The sequence below is a fragment of the Giraffa tippelskirchi genome, chromosome 7 (genome assembly GCF_054371585.1).
Source record: "Giraffa tippelskirchi isolate mGirTip1 chromosome 7, T2T-mGirTip1v1.2.pri, whole genome shotgun sequence".
In the NCBI taxonomy this organism is placed as follows: Eukaryota; Metazoa; Chordata; class Mammalia; order Artiodactyla; family Giraffidae; genus Giraffa; species Giraffa tippelskirchi.
Genome location: NC_137281.1, coordinates 14,263,082 through 14,277,772, shown reverse-complemented (window position 1 = coordinate 14,277,772; position 14,691 = coordinate 14,263,082). Strand labels below are relative to the sequence as shown.

Sequence of the window (14,691 nt, the reverse complement as noted above, 5' to 3'; positions counted from 1 at the left end):
CTGGAGAAAAAACAATTACGCAGTTTCCGTTTCCACCAGCTCTTCCTCTTCCGGTCGTCGAGGACGCTTTGCCGGCAGGGTCTTCGGCTCTAACCTTGGTGTGGGAGGCGGCAGCAGTCATGGCGATGTTTGAGCAGATGAGAGCGAACGTGGGCAAGTTGCTCAAGGGGATCGACAGGTCTGAGCCCGGTAGGAGGGAGGGTTTCTGGCCAAGAGGGGGTGGAGGAGAGGGTTTTCTGGAGTCAGCAAGAGGTGGTCAGCATTCTGGGCTTGCCCAGGGGTGGGATTTTTCAGTCAATCTGGAGCAGTTGTTTAAGAAAACAGCATTGTATAGGCCTAAAGGCAGGCGGTGGCCTTGCCTGCCGCTCAGTCCGCTTTAATTGCCTTAAGGCCGCCCTCTCTGCTTAACTTACCCTCTCTCAGCCCCTCAGTTTTCTCTTTGCTCTTCAGTCTCACTGAGCTTCTCAGTGCCTCTTTGTGGCTCCCCTTCCCCCCTTCATTTCGTTCATTGAACACATGTTTACTAAAATCTACACTGTGAATTCTTGGCAATGGTGCGGACCAAAGATAATCAAAGACAGCCACTGGCCATGCTTTCATGGAGTTTCTAGTTCAGACAAACCGAACGGTAGACAGTGATAGCCAGGAGTGGTCAAGGGGGTGATGGAGGAAGCACAGATAGATTGGTGGGGGCTGGGATGGGGAAAACTAGGCAGGAGAGAATGGGCTGGACCAGAGTGGGGTTTGGGGATGGGAGGAAGGGGTGGATATCAAAGATCTCCACGAGGCCAGATGTACAGGCTGCAAGGGCTGGTTGGCTGAGAGATTGAGGAGGCGTTTTTTCAGAAAAGACCCAGGGCTCTGACGGGGTTTAGAGCTGGGGCTTAGGTCTGGGATATGGATAAGTTTCAACCGAGGTTATAAAGCTGATTTAATATTTGAGTAGAGCAAGTGGCCAGTGACAGAGGGAGGGAGGAAAGGAAGAGAAAGAGGAGGAGGCTACATTCCCCCCCAGCCCCACGCCATGGAGTGACTGGCCTCAGCGCTTGTCTCTGCTCACTCATCTTGTTTCTCCTCTAGGTACAACCCTGAGAACCTGGCCACCCTGGAGCGCTATGTGGAGACACAGGCCAAGGAAAATGCCTATGATCTGGAAGCCAACCTGGCCGTCCTGAAACTGTGAGTATCTGCCTCCATTCCCACCCCGTACCCATAGTCAGCAGCCTGCCACTCCCAGCACTGGGCGGGGTGGGAGTGAGGGGTAACCTGCAAGATGTGACTTCTCTCTCTCTTTTTAAAATTGGAGTATAGTTGATTTACAATGTTATATTAGTTTTAGATGTACAACATAGTGTTTGGGTATTTTTATAGATTATGCTCCATTTAGAGTTATTATATAATGGGGGTTATAGCCCCTGTGCTGTTCATTGTGTCTTTGTATCTTACTTATTTCATATGTATTTTGTACATCTTAATCCCCTTCCATTATCTTGTCTCTCCCCCACCCCGTTCTCATCTATAACCACTAGTTTGGCCTCTGTTTCTGTTTTGTTGCTTTTGTTTTATTCTTTAGATTCTACATATAAGTGAAAATATGTGGTATTTGCCTTTCCCTGTTTGACTTAACTTCCCTAAGCGTAATATTCTCCAGGTCCATCCATGTTGTTGCAAAAGGCAAATTTTCATTCTTTTTCCTTTTTTTTAATGGCTGAATAATATTCCATTGTGTGTATGTGTTTATGTGTACCACATCAATGGACACTTAGGTTGCTTCCAGATCTTGGCTTCTGAAAATAATGCTGCTGTGAACATTGGGGTGTGTGTATCTTTTCAAATTAGTGTTTATTTTCTTTACACACACACACACACACATATACACACACCCAGGAGTGGAATTGCTGGATCACATGGTAGTTCTAGTTTTAGTTTTACAGGGAACCTCCCTGCTGTTTTCCATGGTGGCTACACCAGTTGACATCACACTATCAAGCGTTCTCTCCTCCACATCCTTGCCGGTGTTTTGTTATTTGTTGTCTTCTTGTTGATAGCCATGTTGTCAGGTGTGTGATTCTGATTTGCATTTTCCTGATGCTTAGTGATGTTGAGCATCTTCTCATGTGCCTGTTGGCCATCTCTGTGTCTTCTTCGGAAAAAAATGTCTATTCAGAGGTTTATGACAAGAGTTTTTGGGGATTTGGGGTATTGAATTGTATGAGCTCTTTATCTGTTTTGGATGGGATGTGGATAGAATGTGCAAGACTGGGAAGCCAGGAAGTAGGGGCAGGAGGAGGGATGGTTTCTGAAAACTTAGTTACAGGGGCTGCAGTCCAGCAGTTAAGACTCCAGCCTTCCACTGCAGGGGACACGAGTTAGATCCCTGGTTGGGGAACTAAGACCCCACGTGCCTTGTGGTGCAACCAAAAAGTAAAAAAAAAAAAATCATAACAAAGCACACATACCGGCTGCTACAGAAAGCGAATGTATGGTTTAACGTGGAATTATAAATGAACACCTATGTAATCACCATCCCAATTGCAAAATGAGTGTTGCTAGCACCCCTGTCCTTTGCCCCATGTATTTTGTGCCAGGGTGGCTGGCACACTCCTGTGCTCTCATGGCCTGGCTTTGTGTGAATTTACCACATGCGTGCAGACGTATGTACGCACATACACATCCTGATTCACTTAGCTCAGATTTGCCTGCTTTGAACTGAACATAAGAGTAGCCGTACGGCTGGAGCTCTTCTGCATCTGGCAGCTTGCACTCAGCCCTGAGTTTGTGAGCTCCACACTTTTCCTGTGTGGCTGCAGTTTGTTGTCATTGCTGTGTAGTGTTCCATGTGGAACCAGGTCCTAATTACCTGTTACCCTGACGGTGGATATTGGGTTTCTTCTTTCTAGATGCTTTATTGACCGTTATTGTTCCTTGTTTTAGTCACTGAGTCATGTCCAACTCTTTTTCAACTGCATGAGCTGTAGCCTGCCAGGGTCCTCTTGTCCATGGGATTCTCCGGGCAAGAATACTGGAGTGGGTTGCCATTTCCTTCTCCAGGGGATCTTCCCGACCCAGGGATTGAACCTGTGTTTCCTGCATTGGCAGGCAGGTTCTTTACCACCGAGCCACCAGGGAAGCCCAACTACCAGCTTTGTAATGTTGAGAGCTTTCATGATCTCGATTTTGCCATCTGTAAGATGGAGACAACATGTGTGTTGGTAAGGTCGTTTAGCTTGTCAGTGGTGATGACCACTGCTTAGTGAGCGCTCTCCATGTGGTACCTACTGTGCTATAACCTTTGTATTAACTCACTTCGATGCTAAGTTTTGTTTGTGAGGTAGATACAGTTGGGTTTTTTTATTCGTTTTGGGTTTTTTGTGGCAGCACCACATTGGCATGCAGGATCTTAGTCTCCTGAACCCCCTGCAGTGGAAGCACAAAGTCTTAACCATTGGACCACCAGGGAAGTCCTAATACAGTGGTTTATTCTCATCTCTTGCAAGAGAGGAAACTGATGCACAGAGCACTTACTACTTTTTAGAATCTTACTTTGTTATTTATATTTTTGGCTGTTCTGGGTCTTCAGTGCTGTGCAAGGACTTTCTCTGGTTGTGGGGAGCTACTCTAGCTGAGCTATAGGGGCTTCTCATTGCCGTGGCTTCTCTTGTTGTGGGGCACAGGCTCTAGGGCGCATGGGCTTCAGTAGTTATGGTGCACAGGCTTAGCTGCCCTGTGGCATGTGGGATCTTTCTGGACCAGGGAAGTCTACTTATTTTAAATGCTCCATGCAGGGGCTTCCCTGGTGGTCCCATAGTTAAGAATCCGCCTTGCAGTGCAGGGGGACACAGGTTCAATCCCAGGTACAGAAAGATCCCACATACCACAGGGCAGCTAAGCCTGTGTGCCACATCTGCTGAGCCTGAGAGCTTTAGAGCCTGTACTCTGCAACAAGAGAAGCCTGTCCATGGGGATTCTCCAGGCAAGAACACTGGAGTGGGTTGCCATGCCCTGCTCCAGGGGATCGTCCCAACCCAGGGATCGAACCCAGGTCTCTCGCGTTGCAGGTGGATTCTTTACCATCTGAGCCACCAGGGAAGCCCAACAAGAGAAGCCAGCATACCACAACTAGATAGTAGCCCCTACTTGCTGCAACTAGCAAAAGTCCACACACACAGCCACAAAGACCCAACCCAGCCAAAAAGAAATTATTTATTTATTTATTTATTTATTTATTTTTAATAAATTTATTTATTTTAGTTGGGGGCTAATTACTTTACAATATTGTAGTAGTTTTTGCCATACATTGACATGAATCAGCCATGGGTTTACATGTGTTCCCCTTCCTGGACCCCCCTCCCACCTCCCTCCCCATCCCATCCCTCTGGGTCATCCCATTGCCCCGGCCCTGAGCCCTTGTCTCATGCATCGAACATGGAATGGTGTTCTGTTTCACATATGATAATATACATGTTTCAATGCTATTCTCCCAGAACGTCCCACCCTCACCTTCTCCCTCAGAGTCCATAAGACTGTTCTATGCATCTGTGTCTCTTATTCTGTCTCGCATATAGGGTTATCATTACCATCTTTCAAATTCCATATATATGCATTAGTATACTGTATTGGTGTTTTTCTTTCTGGCTTACTTCACTCTGTATAATGGGCTCCAGTTTCATCCATCTCAATAGAACCGATTCAAATGTATTTTTTTAATGGCTGAGTAATATTCCATTGTGTATATGTACCACAGCTTCCCTATCCATTCGTCTGCTGATGGACATCTAGGTTGCTTCCATGTCCTGGCTATTGTAAACAGTGCTGCAATGAACATTGGGGTACACGCGTCTCTTTCAATTCTGGTTTCCTCAGTGTGTATGCCCAGCAGTGGGATTGCTGGGTCATATGGCAGTTCTATTCCCAGTTTTTTAAGGAATCTCCACACTGTTCTCCATAGTGGCTGTACTAGTTTGCATTCCCACCAGCAGTGTAAGAGGGTTCCCTTTTCTCCATACCCTCTCCAGCGTTTATTGCTTGTAGACTTTTGGATAGCAGCCATTCTGACTGGTGTGAAATGGTACCTCATTGTGGTTTTGATTTGCATTTCTCTAATAATGAGTGATGTTGAGCATCTTTTCATGTGTTTGTTAGCCATCTGTATGTCTTCTTTGGAGAAATGTCTGTTTAGTTCTTTGGCCCATTTTTTTTTTTTTTTTTAATTTATTTATTTTAGTTGGGGGCTAATTACTTTACAATATTGTAATAGTTTTTGCCATACATTGACATGAATCAGCCATGGGTTTACATGTGTTCCCCTTCCTGGACCCCCCACCCACCTCCCTCCCCATCCCATCCCTCTGGGTCATCCCATTGCCCCGGCCCTGAGCCCTTGTCTCATGCATCGAACATGGAAAAGTAGTCCAGGGTCACTCAGCAGTGAAGTTTAAATACAGGCAATTGGCCCCAGAGGCTTGACCACTGCTACTTACGTACTCATTTGTGAATCACTTAACACTGTCTGCCTTTCTGAGTGGTTGTGAGGATTAACTGTCTCCGTCTACAGACTACAGAGCAGGAAAGTAGGGTCAGGGAGGTTAAGGTTCCAGCCAGACAGCGGGGGGGTTGGTATCAGAGCCCAGACACGTCCAGCTCCCAGCCTCCCAGCGAAAGCAGTGAGCAGCCTTCCTGGCACCTGGTGAGGCCCAGGGACATGGAGATGCCACTGCCACTGCGTCTCTGTTTCCCTTCTCAGGTACCAGTTCAACCCAGCCTTCTTCCAGACCACGGTCACCGCCCAGATCCTGCTGAAGGCCCTCACCAACCTGCCTCACACCGACTTCACGCTGTGCAAATGCATGATTGACCAGACCCATGTATCCTTCCTGCTTCCGGGCTGGGACTGGGGGAAAGGGGCAGCAGGCAGGGGAGACGGATTCACAGGGACGTGGTCTTGAGTTCGGCCACAGACACTGGACTTTGTTGTACTTTGAACAGTGGATCATACGCTGTTTTTAAGCCACCAGAACAGACCTCTGGGTCTGCCCTGGTCTTGGCCTGGGGCTGGTCGCGGCTGGGACAGTACTGTCACGGAGCTCACATTCTAGCGGGGGAGACCCATCCTCTCTGGAGTAGTCAGGACTTGCAGTGTGAGGGGCCAGAGAAGGCACCTGCACCTGCCTGGAGGCCAGGAAAACTTCCTGTAGGAGGGAACAGATGAAAGATAAGGAATTAGGTGATTCGTAGGGAAGGATGATCCAGGCAGAGGGGAGAGTGTAGGGAAAGAGGAAGAAAAGCGCTCAGTGCTGCGTTAAAGTCTGTAGAGGATGTTCGGTTTAGCCACAGAGTTGGTTAGGCTCAGAAAGAGCACTGGGGAGTTGAAGAAGGCATTAAAGCTGCAGAGGAATAGGGGGGGAAGCACGCTTTAGAAAGAGTTCCGTGAGGCTTCCTAGCCGAGGAAAGACCACCAGGCAAAAGGTCGGAGCCATGAAGAGCTGGCTTGTCAGCTTCCCTTCATTCTACGTATCCCCAGGGACTGGCCAGTGTCTGTCTGGTACAGTGCTGGTCTCCAGTGAAGAGATGTTGAGTGAGATACCACTCAACTGGCCTACTCATTGGCGGCTGGGCTGAGAAATGTCTTCCTAATTGAACATGCTCTGCCAGGTGTGTCCACGGGGGCACCCGCCTTGTGACAGATAGTCCACCTTCCCCAGAGATCTCTTCTGGTGGCTTAGAAACAGCACACGATCCACTGTTGAAAGTACAGCAAAGTGTACCATGAAAAAACCAAGGCTTCCTCCCTCCTCACCGCACGGCCACCCGCTCCTCTCCCTGAAGGTCACAGTTGTTTACAGCCCTCGCTACCTTTCCGCAGATAACCTATGGATACAGAAATGCAGGTGTACATGTTTATATACACCCATTCCTGCCTACCCAGTGATGGGCTGTTATACACGTCCTTCTGCATCTTGCTTGCTTCATCTTGCTAGAGGTGTGTCTCATCGCGTTCTCCATGTCAGTTCTGTAAGAGGTGACTCGATCTCAGTGTGTGAAGCGGCCCCTGTTGAGTTGTCCCCATCTCTGGATCCTTACCTAGGTTCTTGCTCATTTTTGCCATGACAGACACGCTGCGGTGAGCAGGAGGTGGGCGGGGTGATGGTGGGCGGGGCAGTCTCCGGCGCAGCTGCTGCCTCCTCTGTCTGGAAGGCCTTTTGCCCTTAATGCCTCCCCCCAGCAAGAAGAACGGCCCATCCGGCAGATTTTGTACCTTGGAGACCTGCTGGAGACCTGCCACTTCCAGGCCTTCTGGGTAACTTCCCTGGGGCCCCAGGGCAGAGTGGTGACTGGGCCTTGCAGAAAAAGCTGCTGGAAGTCAAGACCACGCACATTTATTGGCTTCCTCCATGGCAGTGGGCCCTGTGTTCAGAACTTTGCGTGTGGGATGGCATGGAATGGTCATCCCCACCTGGAGCCAGGACACCCTGGTCCTCTCCTCTACTGACAAAGTTCAGGCTTTCTCTCTCTCTCTCTCACTCTCTTACACACACACAGGCACCTGTTCTTCCTGCAAAAGTCCTCCGTCCTCTAAATACTCTACCCCCATGGGACTGCCCTGGTGTCCAGTGTTTAAGATTCTATGCTTTCACTGCAGTGGAACCCGAACCAGGCATGGGTTCAAACCCTGGTTAGAGAACTAAGATGCTGCATGCCATGGGACATGGCCAAATAATAATAATAACAGTTGAATGAAGAGTAAATACTGTTCCCCCTTTCTTCGCCTAACTGGACCTGGTGTCACAAGTGGGAGTCCATATGGCCTCCTAGCTCTCACCTCCACTCCCAGACCCATCTCCTTCTCCCCCAGCCCCCCAGCCCTGAAGCTCCTGTCTTATCATACCCTGCCCTGTTCCATGACTGCTCATTTTCATGAAGAATGTAACTCATAGCCACTCTTTATTCTTAGATGCTTGAAAGGGCAGGTCTGTGATCCTTCCATCACCCTGACTTCTCAGTTTCCAGATTTCTTGTTCTCCCTGGGCCCTGAGCCCCTCACTCCCTTCCCTTACATCCGAGATGAGACCAGTTCTCAGCACATTGAATCCCTAAGAAGTTAAAACAAACAAATATGATGCTAATACTTGAATTGTGCCTTCACGAAATCTGATATCATTGGTTTGGGTGTGGTCTCGGCTTAGTGATTTTAAGCAATTATCCCTGGTGATTTTGCTCCCCGGCTAAGTCCGCGAGTTACTGACCTGTACTTGTCTTCATCAGCAATTGCCTCTTCTGCCCGTGAAGGTCAAACATTTCCACTCTCTGACCACTTCCTCCTCGCCCCTCACTTCCCAGCTCGCCCCCATGAGGCCTCCGACCCGACATTCTTGGGCCTGACCGGCAGCCCCAGTCCTCTGTTCTGCTTCCTCCTTCACAAACTGTGCTCTCCTCACTTGTGTCTGCGGGGCTGCGGGAGGCTGGAGAGGAGCTGTCAGTGCCCACCCGCAGTCGGTCCTTGCCTCCCTCCCCATGTTCCTGGATGGTTCTCCACAGCTCACCACCGCCACTTTCTCCTCACCTCAGCCTATGACCTGGCTTCTCATTTCATAGGAAAATAGAAGTGGCTGAAGCAGAACCTCCCACCCCTGACCTGACATCTCCTGGCAGCTGACCAAGCCCTGTTCTGCTCTAGTGGGTGACCCGTCCCTCCTCCTCCAGTGCCCCGACCCCCTGGCCTCTCACCCACTCAGTGGCATCACACCGACCATTCTCCCCACTCTGCAAACTTGACCTTCCCATACTGTTTCCATCCCCACGCAACACGTCCACATTGCAGTGGGTTCTAGCATAAAAGAACTCCGCCTGCACCTCCACACTCCCCACCAGCTCTGCCGCTGCCCCCTCCCTCTGCTCTCCTTCCATTCTTGCTCCTGGCTGGGGCCCCAGCCGCCCAGTCTACCCGGGGCTTTCCCAGTTTTAAAGCACAAAGTCTCACATCCCAGGTGAATCAGGGCTGTGGGTTAGCCCGCCCTGGGACAGGTTGCCTGTGTTCAGCCTCGTCTTATTCCTCTGCTCACGTGAACCCATGCCATTGAGGCCTTTGTGGCCAGCCCTCTGACGCCTGACTCAGGCACAGGCCACCGAAGCGCTCTTGTTGAGACCCACAGTGACACCCCCATTGCTCGATCCCGTGGGAAGTTCTCAGGCCCCGGCTCACCTGCCCAGCCGGTGTCTCTTGGCTTCCAGGACAGCTGCTCTCCCACCTTCCTCCTGCCACGCTGGCCGCTCCCTCGTTGTCCTAGCGGGTTCCTCGTCTCCCTCCCTGATGTTGGGGGAGCCCTTGCTGGGAAGGTGACATTTGAGCAGAGGCCTCAAGAAGGTGGGAGTGCTAGCCATGGGGGAAGAGAGTTCCAGACCCCGAAACAGCCAGCGCTGAGACCTTGAGGTGGGCGGATGCCTGGCAAGTCTGAGGGGCAGCGAAGAGCCCCTGTGGTTGGAGTGAAGGGTTGAGTGGGAGGAGGTGACGGGTAGTTCCCAGGGGGTTGGGGGGGGTGGGCTCATGGGCTGTGGTAGGGCTGTTGCCCTTTTCTCTGAATTAGGTGAGACCCAAGAAGGGGTGGTTTAGTGTGGGTACCTCATCTGTCTCCTCTCCGTCATTCACGGGAAAATAGAAGCGGCCAAAGCTGAATTTCCCGCCCCCAGCCAGTGCCGAGGCCTTAAGGTGGCTGAGTGTTTGGCATGTCTGAGGGGCAGTGAGGAGCCCCTGTGGTTGGAATGAGGGGGTAAGTGGGAGGAGGTGATGGGCAGATCCAGGGGAGCCTGCCAGGTGCAAACCCCACCCTGTGATTTTGGACAAATCTCTTAGCTGCTCTGAGCCTTGGTTTCCCCATCTCTAAAATGGGCGATAAACCAGCATTGATACATCATAAGGTTGCATACAGAAGAAGGACTGGCCTGTGGGGTGAATGCCAGAGTGTTCACTTCTCATTTTATTATCGGGGTTAATCTTCTTGGCATTATTTATAACTTTTTTCCTTGGCCACATGGCTTGTGAGATCTTAGTTCCCTGAGCAGGGATTGAATCCAGGCCCTTGGCAATGAAAGTGCTGAGTCCTAATCACTGGACTACCGAGGGGTCCCCTTGACATTACTGATATTAATGTTATTGTGAACATCGTCCTTCCCCTCACAGCAAGCCCTGGATGAAAACATGGACCTCCTGGAAGGTATAACCGGCTTTGAAGACTCTGTCCGAAAATGTAAGTTCCTCTCTCAGCTTGAGCTCCCTGAGGGGAGGGAGTGGCAGCAGTTTCTGAGAGTGGCCCTTCGTCCTTGTCCCTAATTTCCGCAGTTATCTGCCATGTCGTGGGCATCACGTATCAACACATCGATCGCTGGCTGCTGGCTGAGATGCTCGGGGATCTGACAGGTAAGGCCCTCTCTGGGTCCCTAGTGCCCATCTGGTAGGTTAGGGTGAGCGGGGCAGTGGGCCTCAGCCAGCTCCTCAAATGGGCCTGCTCCTGCCTTACCAGGTCGTTAGTAAAGGCCCAGTCCAGAGAGGGAATAAGGAAGTAGTATAACACCTTCCTTTCCTTTTCAGAGATCCTACAGCATTCATTCATTATTCTGCATAAATTAGTTAAATGCCCACTCTGCACCATTCAAGGCCCTGGGGGTGCGGCGGTGAACAGCACAGAACAGCTTAGATTTGTTCTCATGGAGGTAGCAAAACAGATGACAAATGAAGCTGTACTTGTCCAGTGGAATTCATGCATGACAGCGCCTAGAGAGGGCCGGGAGGGTGGGGGCTGGGGGAGCAGGAGGCACGTGGAGGTGGAGCGCAGCGTCTGAACAGTTGCCTCTCAGTGGAGTGAGGTGGGCAGAGTGAATGTGAGGATGCTGTGCTCAGAGAGCAGCTGGGGAGCCCTTGGCCCTGGGGGGTGAGCCAGGGGGCGGAGCCAGGGCAGAGGGCTGGTGGTGGGAGGGGTTTCAGGCCCTGAAGGGCCTCCTGCCTGAGGACTTTGTCCTTTATCCTGAGTGAGATGGAGCCACTGGAGGGTCTGAGCAGAGAAGGACATGATTAGATTTATATTTCTAAAGATCCCTCTAAAAAGAAAAAAAATATTTTGCGTATTTGCTCATTTTGCAAAAAGAAACACAGGAAGGGAAAAATTTTAAAACAAAGAAAATGGTTACTTCTTGGGCGCTAAGGGTGAGAACAGGGAGGAGAGTGGTGGGTTGGGGGTGAGATTTCTCTGAGCACCTTCTTGGATAGTTTTGCCTTTTAAGCCAGGTGGGACATTGTTTTCAGTGGAAGCTAACTTTTTTGGACACTTTGTGTCGGGCACTATACTAAGCACTATACTAAGTGCTTTACATCGCGTCAATATTTTATGTATTTAAAAGTGAAATTAAATCAGAAAGGGATGAAACAGCCCTTAGAGTTAAACGTAAAGAGAAACAGATGAATCTGTATCAAATTGATAATAGTCACACAGAAAAGAATTATTTCAAGTTACAGAACACTTCTCTGGCCAGAAAAATATCCTTTTTTTTTTGGTGGTGTTCACTCACTAAGTCCTGTTTGGCTCTTTGTGACCCCATGGACTGCAGCATGCCAGGCTCCTCTGTTCTTCACTGTCTCCGAGTTTGCTCAAACTCACGTCCACTGAATCAGTGATGCTAGCTAACCATCTCATCCTCTGCCGCCCACTTTCTAAAGGCAAGAAAGAGGTGTAAAGAAATTCTTAAACATGGTGCCATAAGCCTACTGTTCTTGGTAATGATGAAATCATCATTTTGAAGCCATTTCAATATAGATTGGGGGAAAAGCAGAGAAGTAAGTGCTCTGCTGTTTTTAGGAGCTGAGCTTTTACCCTGGGAGACATGAGAGGTAAATAGAAAATGAAAGGAGACTCAGAAGCCCTGTAGTGGGAAGGATGAGAAAGCTAAAAGGCTCCCCCTGGCTGCTGTTTGGGGAATGAACCGTAGGAGCCCCAGGCTGGCCAGATCTGCCCAAGGCAGGCAAGGAGGACACCCTGAGGGTGCCGCCCATCCCCCCCACCCCAGTACTGTGGGATCTGTGTGCAAAGCCCCTGTGCTGCTGTGTCCCCTGCAGACAGCCAGCTAAAGGTGTGGATGAGCAAGTACGGCTGGAGTGCCGACGAGTCGGGCCAGATCTTCATCTGCAGCCAGGAGGAGAGCATTAAGCCCAAGAACATCGTGGAGAAGATTGACTTTGACAGTGAGTAGTGGCCGGAGCCTCAGGCTGTGGGGCTGAGGAGGGACCTTCTAAGAGAGCAGGGCTGGGTCCCCAAGGACTCAGGTAGATAAGTTCTGACTCAGGGCCAAGAAATGTGTATCTTCCAGATTCCCCTGACCTCTTCTGTCCCAGGCAAGCCACCTTCCCCGGGGAGAAAGGGCGGAGGGTTCTGGTGTCCTTCCCTGGAATTCTGGGCACCGGATCCTGCCCTGAAGCCCTCAGTAAGACTTCCCAGGGCCTGGAGGGACCTGACAGGGTGTCCCCACACCCTCACTGGTCCCAGGGCCTCAGCCCTGGCGTCTGCTGAAATGCAGCAGAGCACCTACCAGGAAGTACAGGCTCTGCGGCTGGGGCAGCTGGGTGGGATCTAGGTTCTTTATTCATAGCTGTGTAACTTTGGGCAAGCGATTTTACATCTCTGTGCCTCCAGTTTCTCATCTAGAAAATGGGGGTGACAGCACCAATAATTATGACTAACACCGTGTAGTTCTTTATATTTTTTATTATTAAAGTCATTGGTCCTCGGGTCAACCCCATAAGGCAGGTGCCAGTACTGTAAGTAACTGAATAATACCACAATACCCACCCCCTGGAGGTATGAGTGTGAAGTGAGACACTGCATGTGCAACACTTAGCAAAGAACCAATCCTACAGCTCACTAAATTTTACCCTCATTGTCACCATCACATTAACTAACACAGACTCCACTGGCTGCTCAACTAGAGCGAACCTGCTGTCTCAGCTTCCCACTGTGCAGGTGTCCTGGAGTGAGAGAGAACTGGCAGGGGCAGGGACGGGCTGCTTCCTTTAGGCCCTCGGTCTCCTCCCCACCCTCTTCAGTGTGGTTCTGGTGTGTTAAAGATATGGACTGGTACGCTATGGCCTCTGAGTACAAAATGATTGTACTATTACATTGCTATTTAATTGAGGAACGAGATTGAGCAGGCAGTCATCTCCACACCCGGGGGCTGTGGACCCTCAGTCTAAATGAGATGCACCCACCGAGTTGGGTTCTATGTGAGAACTCCTTGGAGCAAAGGGTTCTGTGGTGATGAGACTTAAGTCCAGCACTCAGAGCATCTCGCAAATTGTTGTTTAGTTGCTTCAGTCGTGTCCTGACTTTCGCGACCCCATGGACCGTAGCCTGCCAGGCTCTTCTGTGTGGGATTTCCCAGACAAGAATATTGGAGCGGGTTGCCATTTCCTTCTCCAGGGGATCTTCCCCACCCAGGGATCGAACCTTCATCTCCTGCATTGGCAGATGGTGGATTCTTTACCACTGAGCCACCAGGGAAGCCTGTCTCGCAAATAGTACCATAGTAAATGTTATCAGGATGATGATGAAGATAGCAAATCATACTTTTAAAATCCAGGCATTGGAACTTTCCTGGTGCTCCAGTGGTTAAGACTTTGCCTTCCAGTGCACAGGTTTGCGGGTTTGATCCCTGATCGAGGAGCTAAGATCCTACAGGTGCCATGGGCGAAAACCAAAAAACATAAAAGAGAAGCAATATTATAATAAAATTCAATAAAGACTTTAAAAAAAAGAAAAAAAACAGGCATTGTTCTAAGCCTGTTGTTTAAGTCTACAAGGCCCCTAAACAGTTGTGGGCGCTGCAATTGGTGGTTGGAGATTCATCTCATGTCTTTCCCACATTGACCCTGGTCTTCCCTTTTCTTATCAACAGGTGTGTCCAGCATCATGGCCTCCTCCCAGTAACTTTGCAGTCGTTTAATAAAGATGTGTTGACTTCTTAGACTGTTGTCTCCCCTTCGACTTCCTGCCTCTGCCCCACCCCGACCAGTGTCAGGGCCTCGCATCACCTGGTGCTGGGGCCACCTCTGTTCTGTCTGCCCACTCCCACCCCTCAACCCAGCAGCAGAGCTTCTGTCTCCCTGGACCTGCTCCTCTGCCCAGAGCCAGCGGCTGACCTCCACCATCCCCTTCCTGACCAGGTCACAGGTGGAGGGCCCACAGCAATGAGTCAGCAAGGAGGGTATGAATGGGTTGTGGGTGAGTCAGCAAGGTGTTAGTAAGAGGTAGGAGCCCAGCCCTCCACCTGGGGCTAGCCAGGGCTCTCCTGTCCTGAAAACCTATGTGAACAGGTGTGGCCCCTGGGTTCCTGGAGAGGGAGGGGTACCACCTATACCTTTACCTTTGGGCCTCGGAGCCACAAGCAGCCCTGGGGCATTTGCCGGAAGGGTGAGTGGGGGAGGATTCTGGTTGCTTGCTCAACCTGTGAGAGTATTAGTCTCAGTCCTGACCCCATGGACTGTAGCCTGCCAGGCTCCTCTGTCCATGGAATTCTCCAGGCAAGAGTACTGGAGTGTGCTGCCATTTCCTTCTCTGGGGGATCTTCCCCACCTAGGGATCGAACCTGGGTCTCCTGCATTGCAGGCAGATTCTTTACATCTGAACCACCAGGGAATCCCTTGTCAGAATCATA

The 14,691-nt window shown here is 50.3% G+C and overlaps 1 protein-coding gene across 3 annotated transcripts; it reads left to right on the top strand.

Moving 5' to 3' along the window:
- The first annotated feature begins 45 nt into the window (after positions 1–45).
- On the top strand, positions 46–14,001 carry EIF3K (eukaryotic translation initiation factor 3 subunit K). 3 transcript variants are annotated; one of them, XM_081516534.1, is made up of 8 exons: positions 46–178; positions 1,081–1,179; positions 5,744–5,864; positions 7,223–7,297; positions 10,175–10,241; positions 10,334–10,411; positions 12,101–12,226; positions 13,933–14,001. In XM_081516534.1, exons 1-8 carry the CDS (start codon positions 120–122, stop codon positions 13,962–13,964), a joined length of 657 nt encoding a protein of 218 aa, XP_081372660.1. In that variant the 5' UTR covers positions 46–119; the 3' UTR covers positions 13,965–14,001. The 3 variants fall into 3 exon arrangements, with proteins under 3 accessions (XP_081372660.1, XP_081372662.1, XP_081372661.1); XM_081516536.1 differs by lacking the exon at positions 1,081–1,179; XM_081516535.1 differs by lacking the exon at positions 10,334–10,411.
- Positions 14,002–14,691: the final 690 nt, after the last annotated feature.